Source organism: Prinia subflava, chromosome 1 (genome assembly GCF_021018805.1).
Source record: "Prinia subflava isolate CZ2003 ecotype Zambia chromosome 1, Cam_Psub_1.2, whole genome shotgun sequence".
Lineage (NCBI taxonomy): Eukaryota > Metazoa > Chordata > Aves > Passeriformes > Cisticolidae > Prinia > Prinia subflava.
Genome location: NC_086247.1, coordinates 99,783,134 through 99,800,527, shown reverse-complemented (window position 1 = coordinate 99,800,527; position 17,394 = coordinate 99,783,134). Strand labels below are relative to the sequence as shown.

Genomic DNA, 17,394 nt, shown 5'->3' with positions numbered 1-17,394 from the left:
TTACATGGGCCAATAGCTCTTCAAAATATGCCTCTGAAAATGAAAATTTGATTTAGAGTCCTCTACCTGTACTATATCAAATTAATCAGGTGATCTAATCATATTGTTTCAATGGATTAGATCTCTTGGCTTGGTCTTGAGAAGCTCTGGTATTACAGTTCATATTGCCATCCATGGCAAAAGAAGAAAAATAAATAAACATGCAATAACTGTGAATTCAATAATTAAATAAACAAAAAAACATTACATAAATTACTGTTAATAGATATGATTTTTTTACTGCAATTGCAAGAACTCCTAGACTATTGGGACTTAAGGCCATGCCATATGTCATTTAAAGGATCATTTCCCTTAAATTTGCCATAGGATCTTGGATTTGACCTAGAGCTTAATGTCTCCAGGGATTACTGATCACCATATATTTAGGTAGACAGATGGACATTTACAGGCTCTGAAATTCTGTAACAGAAACAGCGTGTAATTACAAAGATGGCACGTACCAACATTCTAGTAACTCATTTGGCTTTATATTTGCAGGAGTGAGTTTTGGGTATCACACTTGTGATTCCTTGGAAGGGGAAATTTTCAAAGGGCAGATTCTTAACATATGGTGCAAATCTGGCTCTTTAGTGACTCCGAGCAGATTATTCAGAAATGGAGCATTTCAAATTACTATTCATTTATGCTCCAAATTTTGAAGAAACATGTTTTAGTTCTTGGTTAGGTGCCATAATTCTATTAATTTGAAGAGAATCTAATTTAATTTCGACAATGTAGATAAATTACACTGAATAGTCCTGTTTAAAGGCAGCCTGAGAAGTGGTCTCTAAGTAATATGAGTTTATGCTGAATATTATAAAACTGCATACTATCAATATTTATCTACATTGTAGCAAAGTCTGCAGTACTGATTATAAATCAAGGAACATTTGCAAAAACAAGTAACAAAAAGACAACCCTTATTTAAAAGGCCTAGGAAGATAGCTCGATACTGTAATTTTATTCCAACAATTGGGAAGATTCTTCCTTTCCTTTCTCTCCAACCTGTGGAATTATTGGACTTTACATTATGTCTGGAATAAACAAGACTCAGCCTGAGTGAAACTTTCATTCAGTGATATCTTCTTAGTAGTATTTTTTTTAAGGATACAATGAGTGGTCACATATAGACTATGTTTTCTGTGGAGAACAAGTAAAGGAAAAGCTATAAAAAAATTACTCTACATTCATAGCTTCAGCTTTTATGAGGGACATCTTTGGTGTCAAGTGCCTCATATGTGAGTGGTGACTGTGAACCATTTCTAGAGCACAGAGGAGATAGAAACAAACAGGCTTCCAGGTTGGAGCTGATCTGACTATGAGTTATAGGTATTATAACCAACTTTTCTCCCAAACCAATACTCCATCCCTCCAGAAATCTTAATAGGCTTTTGAGGGTTTCCATTTAAAGCTGGCTGCATAATATGATCCTTTGATGAAAAGGGATTGAAACAAGGGTTAAAGTAGACATTGAAAGGTTATTGTAGAGGGCACATTGTTCATACAATCCTCCTTTAATATGTGTGGTGTGCACCTGCGATAAGATGATTCATTAGATAAGGCCTCACTTTGACAAGCTCCATCGTTCAACCCTGGGGGTAGTGATGGAACAATTCTGCACCCACCCAGTAAATATAACAAGGTCAGCATTTTTTTCCCTGGGACTTGGAGGGTGATAGTGAAGCTCAGGAAGCATCTTTGTTTATGTGTCCTGTTAAAAAAAAACAAACTGGGGGGGTTCCTATAAAGTGTGGAATTTTATTTCTTAATGGGCCAAAATAAAAAACCTCACTCACTGTTCCAATTAACTAGCAGAAAATTACCAGCAAAAAAGCTGCTTTTCCTTTTTTTTCTCCTCACTAGTAAACGCTAGGAGTAGAAACTAAACTTTAGATTCATGTATCATCCAAGCTTCATCATTTCAATAAATATTTTTCAGGGCCTAGCATCCACATAAACACTGTGGGTATTACTGTATGCCTGATTTGTAGAATTTAGAAAAATGACATTCAAATTTCTCAGCTACCAGTTATATTGACAGATTTGTTGCACAGAAACAAGGCATTGTGTTAATTTTAGTCCTACTAAATGCAATAAAGAATGAAAATGGTCACAATCTGAAAGCCGCTTAAATATGCTGTATCAATGGAATTATTTTTATATATATAGATTCAGATGTGTATCTTTCTGCATCATACTAAGCCTGCAACTGAAATAGTTTGAACAAATAATCAGCTCCAAAATGTAGGTAATGCACAATCTCTCTTAGACAAACTAACTCTTAAACAATGTTCAAGTTCCTGTTTGGAAAATTTTCTTTAAACCAAAATAATCTTCCAAATTTGCATTTATAGGCTGGCATATTCATTGCAAATTGCTTAACATAGTTAATAAACAAATGAGTAAGCCACTAGATAACTCCACCCTCAATACTTCATTACAATTTATTTTCCTTTACTAGAAATATTCAATGCCTTTTAATAAATGATGCAATGCAGAAATGCCACAGAAATGCAAAAAAGTGAAGCACAGTACCACTTCAGCAAAGGTGTTCGTTATTAGACATATGTAAGTGGAAGAAGACAGATGGGATGTTTGTTAAGAATCACAGGGTTGCTGGACTTTTAAAATACCACGGTATTGCACTACTGCAATATTTTTAAGGGGTTGAAACAAAATAAAACAAATCCTCAGCCTTTTCTAGCTTGAAAACACTCCTTAAGAGTGCCTAATGTCCCCCTGTTTCTCAGACTCTCCATTTCTTACCTTGTCTGGCAAATCAATATTTATTTATCTTCAACATGTGCATTTTTAAATTGCTGTCATACCAGCGGAAATCATTTTTGTCCCAAGATCAGCCTGCCATCAGAATTCACTGTTTGCTCCATCTTCTACTCACCTGTCCTTGTGCATTAGTGACGAGCTGGCCTGTGACCCCCTGAAGACTGGAGAGGGCGTTTCCAAAGGCCTGGGAGTTTGCTATTGAGCCCATGGCTGCTGCTGCAGCAGCTGCTGCTGCTTGACTTGCTAGTGGATTATTGACCAGCTGAAAAAAAAAGAAATAAAAAGTTCACGATAAAACCCATGATAAAACATATAAGCTAACTGGATGATACAGGAGTGACAGCACAGTAACAATTATGTTATTTTAACATGTTTTACCCACTTAATTGTGCATTAAAAAAAAAGTCTGCTCCAAGAGCTCAAGTTTGAGAGGATCTTACTTCTGGGGCTTTGAAAATGAACAGTTTTAAAAAAGGAAGAGGAAATTCCATGTTGATGTTGAAGAATAAAATTCCCTTTTTAAACCCTATATTCTGTCTCCCCCTTTTTTTTTTTTTTTTTTTTTTTTTTTTTTTTTTGAGTTATGCTTGATGTGTTTCTTAGGCTGAAGTTGCTAATGCCACAGGTGTAGCAGCTCAGTACTGCTATAAAGAGCCATCAGTGAAAGATTAGCACTTGATTTGACTGGGAGTGGAATGTTTACTTGGGGATATTCAGAGCAGAAACTATTTTACTGATGACCCCAAACCCAAGAAAAATCTGCAAATCCTTTTAATTTTTATCATTAAATAATTGGTCTCAATATCTAGATAAATCACAACAGAAGACTCAACCTTTAAGTGAGGACAGTAGACGTAAACTAAAAATTCAAAATTCATTTGCAAAATACGATAGTAAGCAACATGCTGCTTCTAAAATGTGAATTATTGGTTCCAGGACTCATAAATTTTCAGGAAATGATTTGTATTGACTGCTTTAGTCAATTCTACCTGAATGCTCCATAGAAAGCATAGAGCATGGTCATGGCTTTCACCTTAGGTGACTATGGGAATCCCACAGAGGAACACTCCTATCAGCTCCTGTGCTTATCAAGCATACAAAATGTGTGTTCATCTGTCAGAATCAAAAGTTGTCTTGGAAATGGCTTTTCCACTCGATCATTGTGAAGTTTCTATTTTCTTATCCTTTTCTGAGAAAGGACAAACTTTGAACCAAGCACACAGGGATAACAGTAAACAAAAAACGTTGGGAACCATCATCACTTGGACAGCTGTTTTGACAGCAAACTGAGTTCAAGAGGCTGAAAATACATTTTAGAGTGGCTTTGGCTCCTAAGAATTAGGGCATTATTGCAGAACTTGCAAAATACACATTAGCAGCGTACAGCAGCCAGAAGTCTGCGGGACAAAACAGTCTAGGGACATTTTTTCTTAGACTGAGATGAAAATGCTAGAGCTAACTCAGAAAAGCTTTGTGTTTGAGCTCAAATTAGTAGGAGTTCTAAGTCCTTAGATGACGAGTAAATTATCAGTTTTTTAGAAATGCAGAGTCACAAGCTGCAGTAAGGGATATACTCCATAGACAGGATCTGCTTCAAAATAGGTTATAAAAAATTAATCAGAGATTAGTAGATGTTTTAAGCATGTTATAGATATGAGTAGTGTGTATGTTATAGACGTTTTGAAGCCCATCAATAGAAGATGTCAGATATGGTTATAATCTATGCTTATAAGAAACCTACTTGTCTGTTGGACATTGCAAAATCTACAATTGATTGGTCATACATTAAAACATCTATTAATCATTCATTAGCTTCTCATGAAGTATTTATAAATGCAACCTTGATATAAAGTGTTGCTTAAAGGGGTGCCTTGAGCACATCCAATCCCTCTAGAAATTGTAAAGTAAATAACTAAATAAAGATTAGTAGCAATGCCAGACAGAAAAGCTGACATTGTTTGGAGGAAATATTTTGATTTGGAAAAAACTGTTATATGAATCTCTAAAAACAGTTCACAGCACCCCATGGCAAGAAAATCAAGCAGGAATAAAACACAAAAGGGGAAAACTGCAATGCGACCTTGATTAGTAATCTTGATGGGCTGAGCTGTGAAGAGAACTGAGACCAGTACAATGGCCAAAGAGAAACTCAGTCCCTGAATGCAGACTGCAAGAAATTCCAATGACTGCACAAAGGTGTGAGCCCAAAGGTAGCTGATGCACTCTTCAGTGATTTGGGTGGTGGTGCCTTAGCACAGCAGTGTAATGTCAAAGAACAATATAAGTAAACTGGTTGGTTTTCTGCTCAAAACAGTGACATTTCTTTATTGTCCCAATCAGAAGTTGGCAAACCTGCCTTTTTTTCCACAGCACTTCATTGGCAATACTGGGACTTGAAGAAATTCCCTTATAGTTGTAAATACTTGAGAGGAAAGGGGCAGCAGCAAGAGTGTAAGAATTTCAGAAAAGGCCTCCTACAATCTTATTAGCAACCCACAAATTACTGAACCTCTGATCCTACAGTCTCTGACTGCAGGTATAAATGATAATCTTTGGACAGTTACCCAACATCAGCTAATAAACTACACTAGCTGCTATATTCAGGGCTTCAGAGGAGTGTCAGAACAGCTGCTTGGGAAGCATAAATAAGATTGTGAATCTGGAAACTACAAAGGGTTAAAACCTTCAAAAAATCAGACTATCACTTTCTAGAATCTCTTTTCCATTTTTCTTGCACCAGTTTTCAAAAAATGTACATTTTCAAATGCAACAATAAAATTTAATTACAACAAGACCTGGAGACACTCAGGATTGCTTTTAGTTGCACCACAGAGATAAGCTACTTATTAAAAATGACAGCAGAGGCTGTGATATGCATAGGTACCCTGCATAGTACCATGTTCCAGGAAAAAATACAGGGAACAGGCCAAATCACAGGCTGAGACTTCAAAGTGCATATGAAACCACTCCTATCTATTCACAAGTCTGATTAAAAAAGAGAAGATGCATTTTCCTTTGAGTGTGCTGGGGAGCTGTTGACTGCAAGTTATGCTCCATTCAATTGACCCCTTTTATATTGTGTGCAAACTGGGGATGAAGAAATACATCTCATTTCATTATGTCTAGATACCAAGATAGCACATTGAATCTTCCTTTTATTTGAAAAATAAGATCTCTAACTTGAGAGGTTTATGTAATTTCTCAGTGAAGGTTGGATCACTAAGAATACTGGAAATATTGGAAATATATTGTGAAAAAATCCACAAAATGCTCTTCGCATTTTGTTTCTTTATTTAAATAATAATTTAATTTGGAAGGCTGAGATACTTGGAGCTGTCAATTCCAGTGCCTAAATCTCTTCTCCAACTTAAAACACCAGCCACAACAGCAGGTAATAGTAATCTTTGTTTAAAGTGACAAGCCAGCCCTCTCAATGATGGCTCTGCTAATGACATGATTATATGAGGAAGCAGACTTTATGAGGAAGACTGTTCAATAACTGACTAGGTTTAGTACGTTTTTCTGAATTCCCAAAGCTGAACTTTTAAAGGTTAAGCATGTGAAAATTGTCTGCTTTAAGTCAATAAAAGCAGAAGACATTCCAGTGCAGCAAACAGAATTCACACAAATAAAGCTAATCTGAGAAATTCTGGAGGATGAAAGAGGCACTACTTACAAGATCCTAAAAGTGTGCCATGCAAAGTGAGAGTTTCTATGGTTAAGACATAGCCTTCAAAGCAGCTTTCTTGAGAGCCACAAATACATTCTTATTTTGGAATAATAACATCTTCCTCTTTATTTTGAAAACTAACTTAGTATTTCATTGAACTTGATGTGAGAAATTGATCAAGCATTCATCTGTTGTTGAATACAAGATCAGATTTGATAACCTACAGAGTAATTTTACTTTTCTTTGTAAAAGGCGTGTCCTACTGAACTTTCAGTCTCCTGGTCTAGAAATCAAAGAGACAGTTTTACTTGTTACTGTATCATTCAGTCAACAAATACAAAGGAAAAACCAAACAGTTTTAGTAGTGAAAAGCCAACATTTCAGGATGTCAGAGCATCACATGAAAAAACAGGCATGTAACCTGAAAGGTAAAGTCAGTGTATGTAATGCCAGTATATAGATCTCGTGTGTTTTCTAAAGCACTCATGGAAGAGGCTGAGAAAAGACATGCTGCTATCTGAATCAGCAATGGAGAATATGAAGGATATACTGTGGAGTAACTTCATTTTACAAAATAGTATCAGTGTTTTTCAGGAAACCTGTTAAAAATCACATTTCTGGATATCTCCTAGAGATGGAATTAGTGTAGAAAACTATTACATTTGATTAAGGACCAACACAGCCTCAGCCTCTTATGTTCTCTGCCAAACTCTTCTGAAGGGAGCATCACCCTATGAGATTAGCTGCTGACATTATTTACTTAAACCATTGTTTTTCAAAGGAAAACAAATATCTCTAACAGTTGAGAAGAATTCAGCAATGGCTCTCAGTCAAAAAACATGTGACGTTTTTCTTTTCTTCCCATAATGAGTGAAAATTTTATTCACAGAAATGAAATTTTTATCAGCATGGCATGTGCTTTTGCAGGAATTTTTAGACAAGAATGTATCTGAATTTTATGTGTTTAGCTGATGAGAGAATTACAGCTTAAAATACAGTGGGATTTATTCCCATTTTCCCTCAATGGCTCATGAGACAGATTCTGGGTAAGTAGTCACTGTGTTTCGTACTGAATACAGGCCCCCAAAGATATTCTCGTACCTTCTTTGTTACAGTGACTAGTATTATCATCTGTATTGGGTGTAGATGGAAAGGTTTTGGTAGTGGAGCAGCTGCAGAGGAGGAGGATAAAAAAAACGGCGCAAGAAAATAAAGGGAGCAGCAAGGTCAGGGAAAGGAGAAGGAGCTGTCCCGCAGCAGTGAAAGTGTTCTCACCATAGCCCTTGGAGGACCCTAGAGTAGGCAAATGGATATTTCCCAATGAGAACTTTGATTTGTGGAGCGTCCATGCAGGAGCAGGGGAAATGTGTGATGAGAAAGGAACAAGAGAAGGGAACTACTGAGGGCTGGCTGTATTTCCCCAGTGAGAGTGGGTAGAGAAGTCAGGAGAGAAGGAGTGAAGTTGGGGAGCATGGGGAGAAAAGTGGTTTTAATACTTGTCTTTGTTTCTCATTTAACTGCCACCATACTAAAGTTAATTACTCTCAAGTTGAACCTGTTTTGCCCTCAACACTGATTGGTAAACAGTCCATCTTGACCCGTGAGCTTTCTCACCCTGCTTCCTCCCCCATCCCGCTGAGGCAGTGAGTGAGCGTCCGGGTGGGCTTTGCTAACTCACTACAGCACTGCATAGCAGTAACTGGAAACTGTACCTAGCAACAACAATGCTCAAGTGTTTTCAATACCTTGATGACATAGAGGCAGAGCATTCCAACCTAGATACCTATATACTTGGTTTCTAAACATGAGTGAATTGAGACAGAAGTGCAGTTTCTCCAAAAGTCCCCATTAGCTCTTCTGGCAAATCCTTTACACAGTGTTAATGCTTATCTTCCTAAATGTTTTCAATATGTATATACAACTAATATCAGTTGATACCTCCCTGAACTTACATAAAACCTCATGGTCCCTGAAGGAATTTAAAAAAGACACTGAAAACACTGTTTCAATTGAATCCCGGGAAAGCACCTAGATACCACAGCAATAAGTACCAAACAAACAATCATAATAACAAACAAGATCACCACTTAGCTCTTATACAGGATTGTGTGTGACTGGGCTCTGTCAATTTAATTTATTTTTATGATTTTAAGTAAAATTAAATCAAATTTTGAAAAATCTTGTGAGCGTGCAGTTCCCAAGAAAGTCAAGAGAGAACACACAGGTAACATAAACCAAAAGACGTTCATTGCATCCAAAGAGGTGTTATGAGCAAACAGTTTGGAAATTCTGTCTGGTTTTGTACTTATCAGTTGGATTTTTTTTTAATGTTGATATTCCCCTCTATCTCTCCCTCCTTCCCTCCCTCCTTTCCTCCCTTCCTCCCTCCTTTTTTGTTTACATAATTGGATAATTACAACATTTAATTTTGTAAATGAACATCAGTGTAAAATGTCTTACAAAATGGCTGTCATAAAGCCTAATCATGCGTAACTATTTGAAAACCTGCCCAGCAGGCAAATCCCAAATTATGAAAAAAAATTAAATCTGTCAACATTTAGTTTTTGTACACTGTTGTGATATGATCAACCCACAAAGTGTACAATGTAGTTATAGTATCCAGACCCATCCAACACTGTCTGCTTATTTCAAAAATGGTTGTAGATGGTAAGAGTTCCAAATAGGCTGTTTAGACAGACATTTTAGTATGTGCACATATATCAGAAAATTATGTACAACATATCATGTAGAGACAAGGATATTTAAATATCTGAAAGCACCGACTTGACAGAGACACTTAAAATATCTGGTTCTCACAGATACTTAGTCTGTTCATTATATGCATTATTGTGGTTGAGCTATTTGCTGTCTAAATCTGTGCTGAATTTTCTATCAGAAATAAGTGCTGATGGTGGTATCGCTGATGTGACATGACTTGATCCAATGCAAAGTGACGCGACCTGAGGTGATTGGAAGTACGCGGTGCTCATGTGAGCCTTGATGTGACACGGATAGAGGAGGATGCACAAAATTTCTCACAATATCTTTCTAAACAAGGTGCTGCTGGTCAAATCTGAACCAGTCTCAAACAGTGCAATAACAATTTGCAAAATAGAAAGGGTATATTTCTTATAGAGCCATGGCAAAGCAAATAAAGAGTGGACATCATTCCCAGGTCTCTCGGACCAAAGTAATGGAGGCATGAATAATGAAGAACACACCAGGGCACAGGCTAAGAGTGAGCAGACACCATCCTAGCCACTTTAATTTCTGCTCTGTTAGTGTCAGATAGAGATGAGAGGAGATGAAACTAGAAGAAAGAGATCCTCATTGGGTCTAATCCTACAAGTTAAACTAAAGTGAAGGTGTCAGCAAGTCTGAGGCTGGGTCTTATATGTTTACAAAAAGAAAGAGTGAATATATTTAGATCTATTTAATATCTTTAAATGCAAATAACTACAAAATGCAGATGACTGACCGCTTTAGCAGCAGGCCTGTACTTACAGACTGACCCTAGACTCCTGTCTTGTAGGTTCCTGACTGTCCCCATTTATAACTTACAAGTTTGAAATGTTCTGGATCTATTTAAGATGGCACATGCTGAAGAAGATTTCAGAAGTTAAACAGAGGCATCATGGGTTTGTCTGATATATGTGGTTTTGTCTGATTTTTTCTGAGTTATTTTTGTGGTTACCTAGTCTTTAGAATATCTAAAACTGTTTATTTCATGCAAGATGCCTACGTACTGTAAGCAAACAACACCTAAATTAAATTTGGCACCTCTAATAATCATAAACTGTATTGGTACTTATAAAAGGAATGAGTACTGAAAAAGTTATCTGTATTCTCTAGTTTTCTGAAGTAGTTTCCATGTGTTGCAAGGATGAAAGCAAAAAAGCACCTTCTAAACTTTTTGAAAGGAGCTGCAACACAGTTCATTTCACATTGATTAGTTTTTTGGTTCCTGTGTTTGTCTATTTTGGAATGATTTATCTGGTTTCTGAAAAATTCTTTCCCTACAAGAAAAATGGTTACTTCAGGGTTCCCTCACTGCTAAAAACCCAGACTCTTATCAAAAGAAAATTGCCATCTGTCTTTTTGGATAACAGCCCAGCACTTGCATCTCAGTGATCTCTGTAGAAAGTGTGTCAACTGTGAGACACACCAAATTAATCTCCTTAATCTAAAACATTTATTTACCTTTAATTTGAATTTGTGAATGGCATGCGCACCTGTAAATATGACCATTTGCATATATAAATGTTAAAAATGCAATGTGAGGTCACACCATGTTAATATGACACTTCATGTTAAGTATTTGAGAAAATATTTCTGAAAGTCTTGTTCTACAATACAGTATGCAGTCTTAGTATGTATGCCTGGAACTGTTTATTCAAATATTCATATTAAAAAACAAACTTTGAGGTACAGACCTTGTCTTTTGCCCTTTGAAGAATAAATCCTACTTAATACTTAGGGACACATTGTTAACTGAGAATATATATAAGGCTTCCTTTAAAACTCTGTGTCAGCTACTCTGCAAAGATCCTAATTTTTGAAGGCGGAAATACATCTGGATACTTTGGGTTTTTTTGTAATGTAATAGCATCACCAAATAGTTTTGCTTTCATGTAGGCTAAGTGCTTACCTTGAATTTTTGTTGACTTGCATGTGAACAAGATCAGATCTAAAACTGTAACTACGTGGAATATTTTTCTTTTCACTACTTTCAGCTCCAAACTGGACCTTACTTGATGCCCTGATATATGGTACAAAGTTGAAGGACAATACAAATGGCTCCTGAGTGCAGTAGGAAGATTGCTGTCAAAGATACAAGTCAGATACCAGTTCTGAATCTGGTTCTTAACACAGGTATCTAGAAAACTGAAAGCATTTAATTCTCTGTGTTTTCATCAGTTCAGGCCAAAGTCAAAATGATATAAACGCCATAATTGATATGTGTTTGAGAAATGCTCTCTCTCTTTTCCAGGTTTCGTGGAGAATATATGAGATAAAAAATCAGTTGAGACACTGATTTTTAATTAGACATTTGAGTTGTGCTGAAATCTCAATATATAAAATAAGATTTGAGAAGTATGACTAAAGTTGAAGAAAATATTCAGTTTGGAAACCTTGACATCAAACAACATTTCCAATAAAATAAATATGAGATGTGAATGATAGCCACTGAAACAAGGAAGCTGAGTCAAAGTTTATGAAAGGGAAGAAACCATGCAAAAAAGGATGTTGGGGATCCCTCAGCAGGATACTGTTAATATTTTCCATGGGAACCCTTTGTTTACTTTAGTACAGTTCTGAATGGCCAGTGGTGGACTGGAAGTGTGATTTTGTTTGACTCTTTCCTGTCTGTCAGTGGGAAGCTTACCACTGTACTCCTTTCCTAAAGATAAAACAATAAACACCTCTGAGCCTCCTTGCACGACCACTATGTGAGCATATTGCATCTTAGATGGTGGCAACCCTCTGTCACATTCACCTTTGGATAGCTTACTTTGAGGATAAACATATTGGAAGACACTAGATAACACAAGACTGACTACTGAAATTTGAAGCCCCTGTTTATGATATGTACATACACCCAGTGTTGTCTTTTTCAGCAGCATTCCTGCTCTGTAGATAAAGTACATGTAAATTGGTGACAGTTGTGTATTTAACTTGCCAAAAATTATTCCCTCAATGCAGGTCCTATAGAAGGAGAAAGACAGGAGTGTTAATATGTAGCCACATATCTAACACGTTACATTTGCAGCCACATGTGTAACTTTTCTGCAGAGACTATTCTCTCGTCTCAGACCCTTCTGTCCCATTTGCTGTCATCAAGAAACCTGCTCCCAAAAATGACGTGTAAGTCTTGCCAGAAGCAGCACATGCCTGAAGTGTGGGGTTGTGCTGTGCTCAGCATCAGCTGGGCAATTCCAGATTTAATTTTGTTAACGCTCTTCTAAGACGCATAGAGAATGTTTTAAATTTTCACGTGTCTTGAAAGCTTTTTTAATTTGGTTGGTTGGCTTTTTTCCCCCCCTTTGTTTTCCTAATCTATCCACATCTCACCTTTCATGTGATTCTTCCCTGGGCTTTTCCTTTCTGGAGTGCGTACTTTTTTTTTTTTTTTTTTTTTTTTTTTTTTTTTTTTTTTTTTTTTTTTTTTTTGGTCTGTGATAGAACTCCTTTCTGCTTTTACCTATTTGACTCCTTTTCTCTGATCTCTCATCTCCAATATCAGCTACTTTGCTCATGTCACTCTGAATCTGGTCACAATAGGTTTTCCACATGGGAGTTCACACTGAGCTGCAAAAGAAGCAGTGAATCTTTTGTATCTGTAATGCTGCCATATTAATTCCTAATCAATTTCAAAGCTGTATTTGAAACTCATATATTTCACCTCAGCAAAATCAAACTAACGTCAAATTGCCAACAGCAAATGAAACTTGAAAATATAATTAAAAACATATAGGCTAGGAATGTATTGTTTCTGAGGTCTTTGCAATTGTCACTGTGCTAGGCACTATAAATTGATGGCAAGAGGGTATATGAAACTGAGATCCTCTTATATCAAAAGCATAGCTCCATATTGCTTGAGGTAACAGAAGAACTCTCAGATGAATGTGAGTGATGACTGCAAGCGTAAACTGTATAATTTCTTTTCTGCAAGGATCAGTTCCAAATTTGTTAAAATCTGATGCTGAAATCCTGCAAAAACTGCTTAGTTAGCCTGCATGTAATCCTAATGCAGTCCTGGTTAAATTTGAGAGATTTTGTGCTAGTGTGTTCTTGTGACTGTCATTTTTCTACCTCATAGATAAAGTTGCAGTGTGACATACTCCATGTTATACATGTCATTACATAAAACCACACACCAATATTAATTTATGCCTATGGTGATATTATTGTATTTTAAACAAAAGAACAGCAAAGTTTAGCTCTCATCATCCTGTCTTTTTTTTTTTTTTTTTTTTTTTTTTTTCACGGGCACAGAATGTCAAAAATAATGCCGATGTTATTACTCAATATCTGCTACTGGCTGGATGTATAGCCTGGGGAAAGTCTAATTACCATTTACAATAAATAATTTCCTCCATATTTATTATCAATGGAAATCTACTCATAGACATTCAGCCAAGGAATTCTGCTATACAGGCAAAAATATGTACTATCTTTCAACAGCAGCTCAGCTTACAACCTGAATGTCTGTAGCTTTTTCATTAAATTCATTATTGCCTTATTGTACCTAGACTCTTGTTCTTCCATAAGGTACTGTCAATAGACAGACAGATGAATTTCTTCATGTTCTAAGTATTTTCTACTTTTATCTGTTGACCAGATTCACAAAATATTTATGGGCCCTGTAGCAATTCTTGTGCTTTACAGAACAAGGGATTATTTTGGTGCTAAAAATAACATAAGTTCCTAGTTCTTGGTCTGATTCTCATTTCTCTCTACCAGAATATAAATCTGATCTAATTTTAATGAGATCAGCAGAGTTGCAATTAATTAAAAAAGAGAAACTTCTGGTCAGAATTAGTCCCTTCAATTTCTTAGGGGATTTGAATCTGCAATTAGGGAGAGGGGGAATGATTCTTTCCCTTGAAATACTGGAATTAGCTAATTACACTGATACTGTATTTAAATCAAATAGTCTCACCAAAAGCCTGTGTGGTTTTTGTTTGGGGTTTTTGTCTGTTTGGGGTTTTTGTTTTGGTTTGGTTTTTGTGGTTTGGTTTGGGTGCGTGTTTTGTTTTTTTTTTTTTTTTTTTTTTTTGCATTTATGCCTCTATGAACTAGAGAAGCATTAAACTCAGAAGTCAAAACATTGATACCTACAGCTGTGAAACTAATGGATTTTTCTGTTTGTGGACTGAAAAATTTTCCTGAAACACCCTATTCACCCCCTTAAAAACAAACAAACAAAGAAACCCAGTAACAAAACACAGTCCAGGCAGACCTGGAGTGGGAAAAAATTGAAAATAAATAAATTTCAGGTCACTTGAAACATTCAGTTCAGACTAAAATGGTTTCTTGAAAGGAAATATAAAATGGATCACTCTAACAGATGGGTGTTATATAAATTGAGTGGAAATACTTGATTTCAAAAAATCATCTTTATATGCCTTTTCTTAATCTCATCCATTTTGGGTTGGGAGGAACATATACATCTACCTAACTATTTGCCAAAATATACCTTTGGAAATGGTGAAGAATGCAGACCTCTTTGCAGTCACTGGTAGTGGAGGGCGCTACTGGTAATTATGTCAGTAAAAGGGGTAAGTCAAGGTCAGAAGCATTTTTACAGACAACCTAGTCAGACAGCGCTGCTGTTCTAATGCACCTCCAACATGTCAGAAACTGTGACGAGCTCAGCCCGAGTGCAATTAAGACAGAACTCTTTCACCAGGCCTATCACATTCATAATACTTGTAGAGGCAATAAAGCAAATTCTACCTCTAAAATACGAAGTACGTGCTGTTTGCTTTCCAAACTTAAAGCTGAATGTATTCCCTTAAAAAATAAATTTCTCAGAAGGCACTTGCATAATAGAAACCATGTCAGTAGAAGAAAGATGAGCAGAAAAGCGACAGCCTAGTTTTAAGTATGTATTAACTGAACACAAAACAAGGGTTCAGTTATTCTGTGCTGAATTGTGCCCTCTTTCAACAGTGGGAATCAGGAGGCAGGTAACAATCCTAGTTTCACCTCAAAGAGACAGACAAGGACTATGACCTGGAGAAGACCTGGTGATCATCAGCCAGCTAGAAGAGGCAAACAAGCTCAACAGTCTAAACTAAGCCAGAAATTGCTACTTTTGCATGGGTCAAGGAACCAGTTTTTTAGTTGTAGCAGCAAGGAAATAACCTGAGTGTGCTAAAAAGGGATTTCCTTTCTTTTTCCTGAAGGCTCTGAGACTGCTGAGCATTGCAGGTTGCTAAGACATCTGAACCAAGATCTTCATGGAAAGAGGGACAAAGATCCATTTGCCATGTTCACCTATACTCAAGGTTTCTCTGGGATTTCCAGTTCTTAATCCTATACTAGGAAATATCAGAAGGCTTGTTTTTCCCACAGGTCTGACAAAGACCTAATTTAAAGATTTACCTGACATACAGCTAGAAGAGCAAAATATTTCTTTTGATTTCAAGAAAATTACATTCCTTATTTAAATCAATGTGTGTGAAATCAGATCTCTTTCTCTCTCTCTTTGTTCCTAATATTCATCCAAAAATAATGTTGTTCTTAAGAGCCATCAATGCAACAGTGGTCCCACAGAGGTCAGTGTAATTGCACCAGTTTAGACCAATGAAGAATGTAGTGCATTGATGCTGGCGTGTGCAAAATAAATCAGAAACTTTATGGATATTAAAAACAGTGTTAAAACAGGGCGTTTTATACAGTAATTATAAGGTCATTTCTCAGTAATTCAATCTACCAAGGGCAAAAATATATCTTTTATTGCTGCCTATGATGGTAATAATTCTCCCTGGCATCTGTAAAACCAACAATAGCTTTTCATTGATTTTGCTTAAAAGGAAAGTTCAGGGTTAGAAAATAAGTATTTCATGTGGAAACAAGAAAAACTTTCCAAGGTATATGTGATGGAAATAGTAATAATTATGTTTGAGAAGGAAGGAAGTCTTGTGATTAGGGTCACTGGGTAAAGATCTAAAAACCTCACCAGGGGTCCAATTCTTCCATGTATTTCCATTTCTTTAATTTCCTGTCTGCAAAATAAAATAAATGATAAATTTCTTCTTCTTTTCTCATTGTTTGCTTCTTTTCTCATTAGATAATACATCTGCAAGCCCATCAACACTGGATTACATATGCACACGCACCAAACTATGGCAGATCAAAGATAAAACAGATTTTCTTATTTCAGGTTAAATCTGCATATGGAATACATTCCTCTGTTTACTACACAGTATGCATTGATTTATGTATTTACCTAGTATTTTTAGCCACTGTCATTATATATATATACAGGTAATATTAATGGAGGCCAAAAAACTCCTCTGAGGTACAGAAATGAATGAACATCTAAGCCACTAGCAAAGCTGTTCACAAAATGTAGGTTTTTAGCTAATAAGCAGGCAAATGGTAAAAATAACTACAAGAGGCTATTTCAAAGTGAAGACTGACTTTACATAGGGAAATGGTAATTCCAGGAGACCACTCTACATAAGTCTGGATTTGCTGCTCTTCATAAGTTAAAGTTTGTTAGTTTACATTATCAGAGCACCTTGCATTAAAAAAAAACCTTGTCTTGGCTCTGAAGTTGTGATCTGATAACACATGTATTATTTAGAAAACATTCATTTTATCATTAATGTTCTAGACACTTTTTTGTAAGATAAACCAATTACCCAGATTAACACTGCAGTTATGGGGAAATTCCCAACGCATCCTAGCATTCCTTCCGGTTTTCTATTTATTCATACTCTTGTAGTAAATGTCACATATGATACTTTGTTTTTATCAAATCCTATTTTTAAAATGAAGGACATGAACTCAACGCTAACCTGAGCTCTAGACCTAAGTCTATCTTATTAAGCAGAAAAGATGACTCACTTGTATAAATGACTTTCATCTGTAGCTGTTAAACATAAAATCAGGGAATAACTATAAGAGCTGTACTACAGAGTACATGTTTATGATTAGCTCCAACTGGCCCCCAGCTGGTGGATGGAGATGAGTGGCCATGGATGCAAGGCCTCATTGACTCATCTGTGCAAGTGGCTGTTGTGGAAAAGGATTGATGATACGGTGGGCAGCTCTATGGAGCTCTTGTCCTGCATCTCGTTTGGGACACAAACGGTTTTGCCTTCAGCTGGAGCTGCCTCCATGGCTGCCAGCTCCCTAAATCACTGGCAGTGTTGTGGGGATTGCTC

At 36.4% G+C, this 17,394-nt stretch overlaps 1 protein-coding gene across 2 annotated transcripts in view; it reads right to left on the bottom strand.

The window, feature by feature from the left end:
- The window catches only part of POU6F2 (POU class 6 homeobox 2), a 323,217-nt gene that overhangs the window by 56,829 nt on the left and 248,994 nt on the right, over positions 1 to 17,394 (bottom strand). For both annotated transcript variants that reach the window (XM_063405148.1, XM_063405140.1), the window contains one exon: positions 2,939 to 3,085. In XM_063405148.1, coding sequence (XP_063261218.1) covers positions 2,939 to 3,085 — 147 coding nt within the window. The remainder of the gene's footprint in view (positions 1 to 2,938; positions 3,086 to 17,394) is intronic.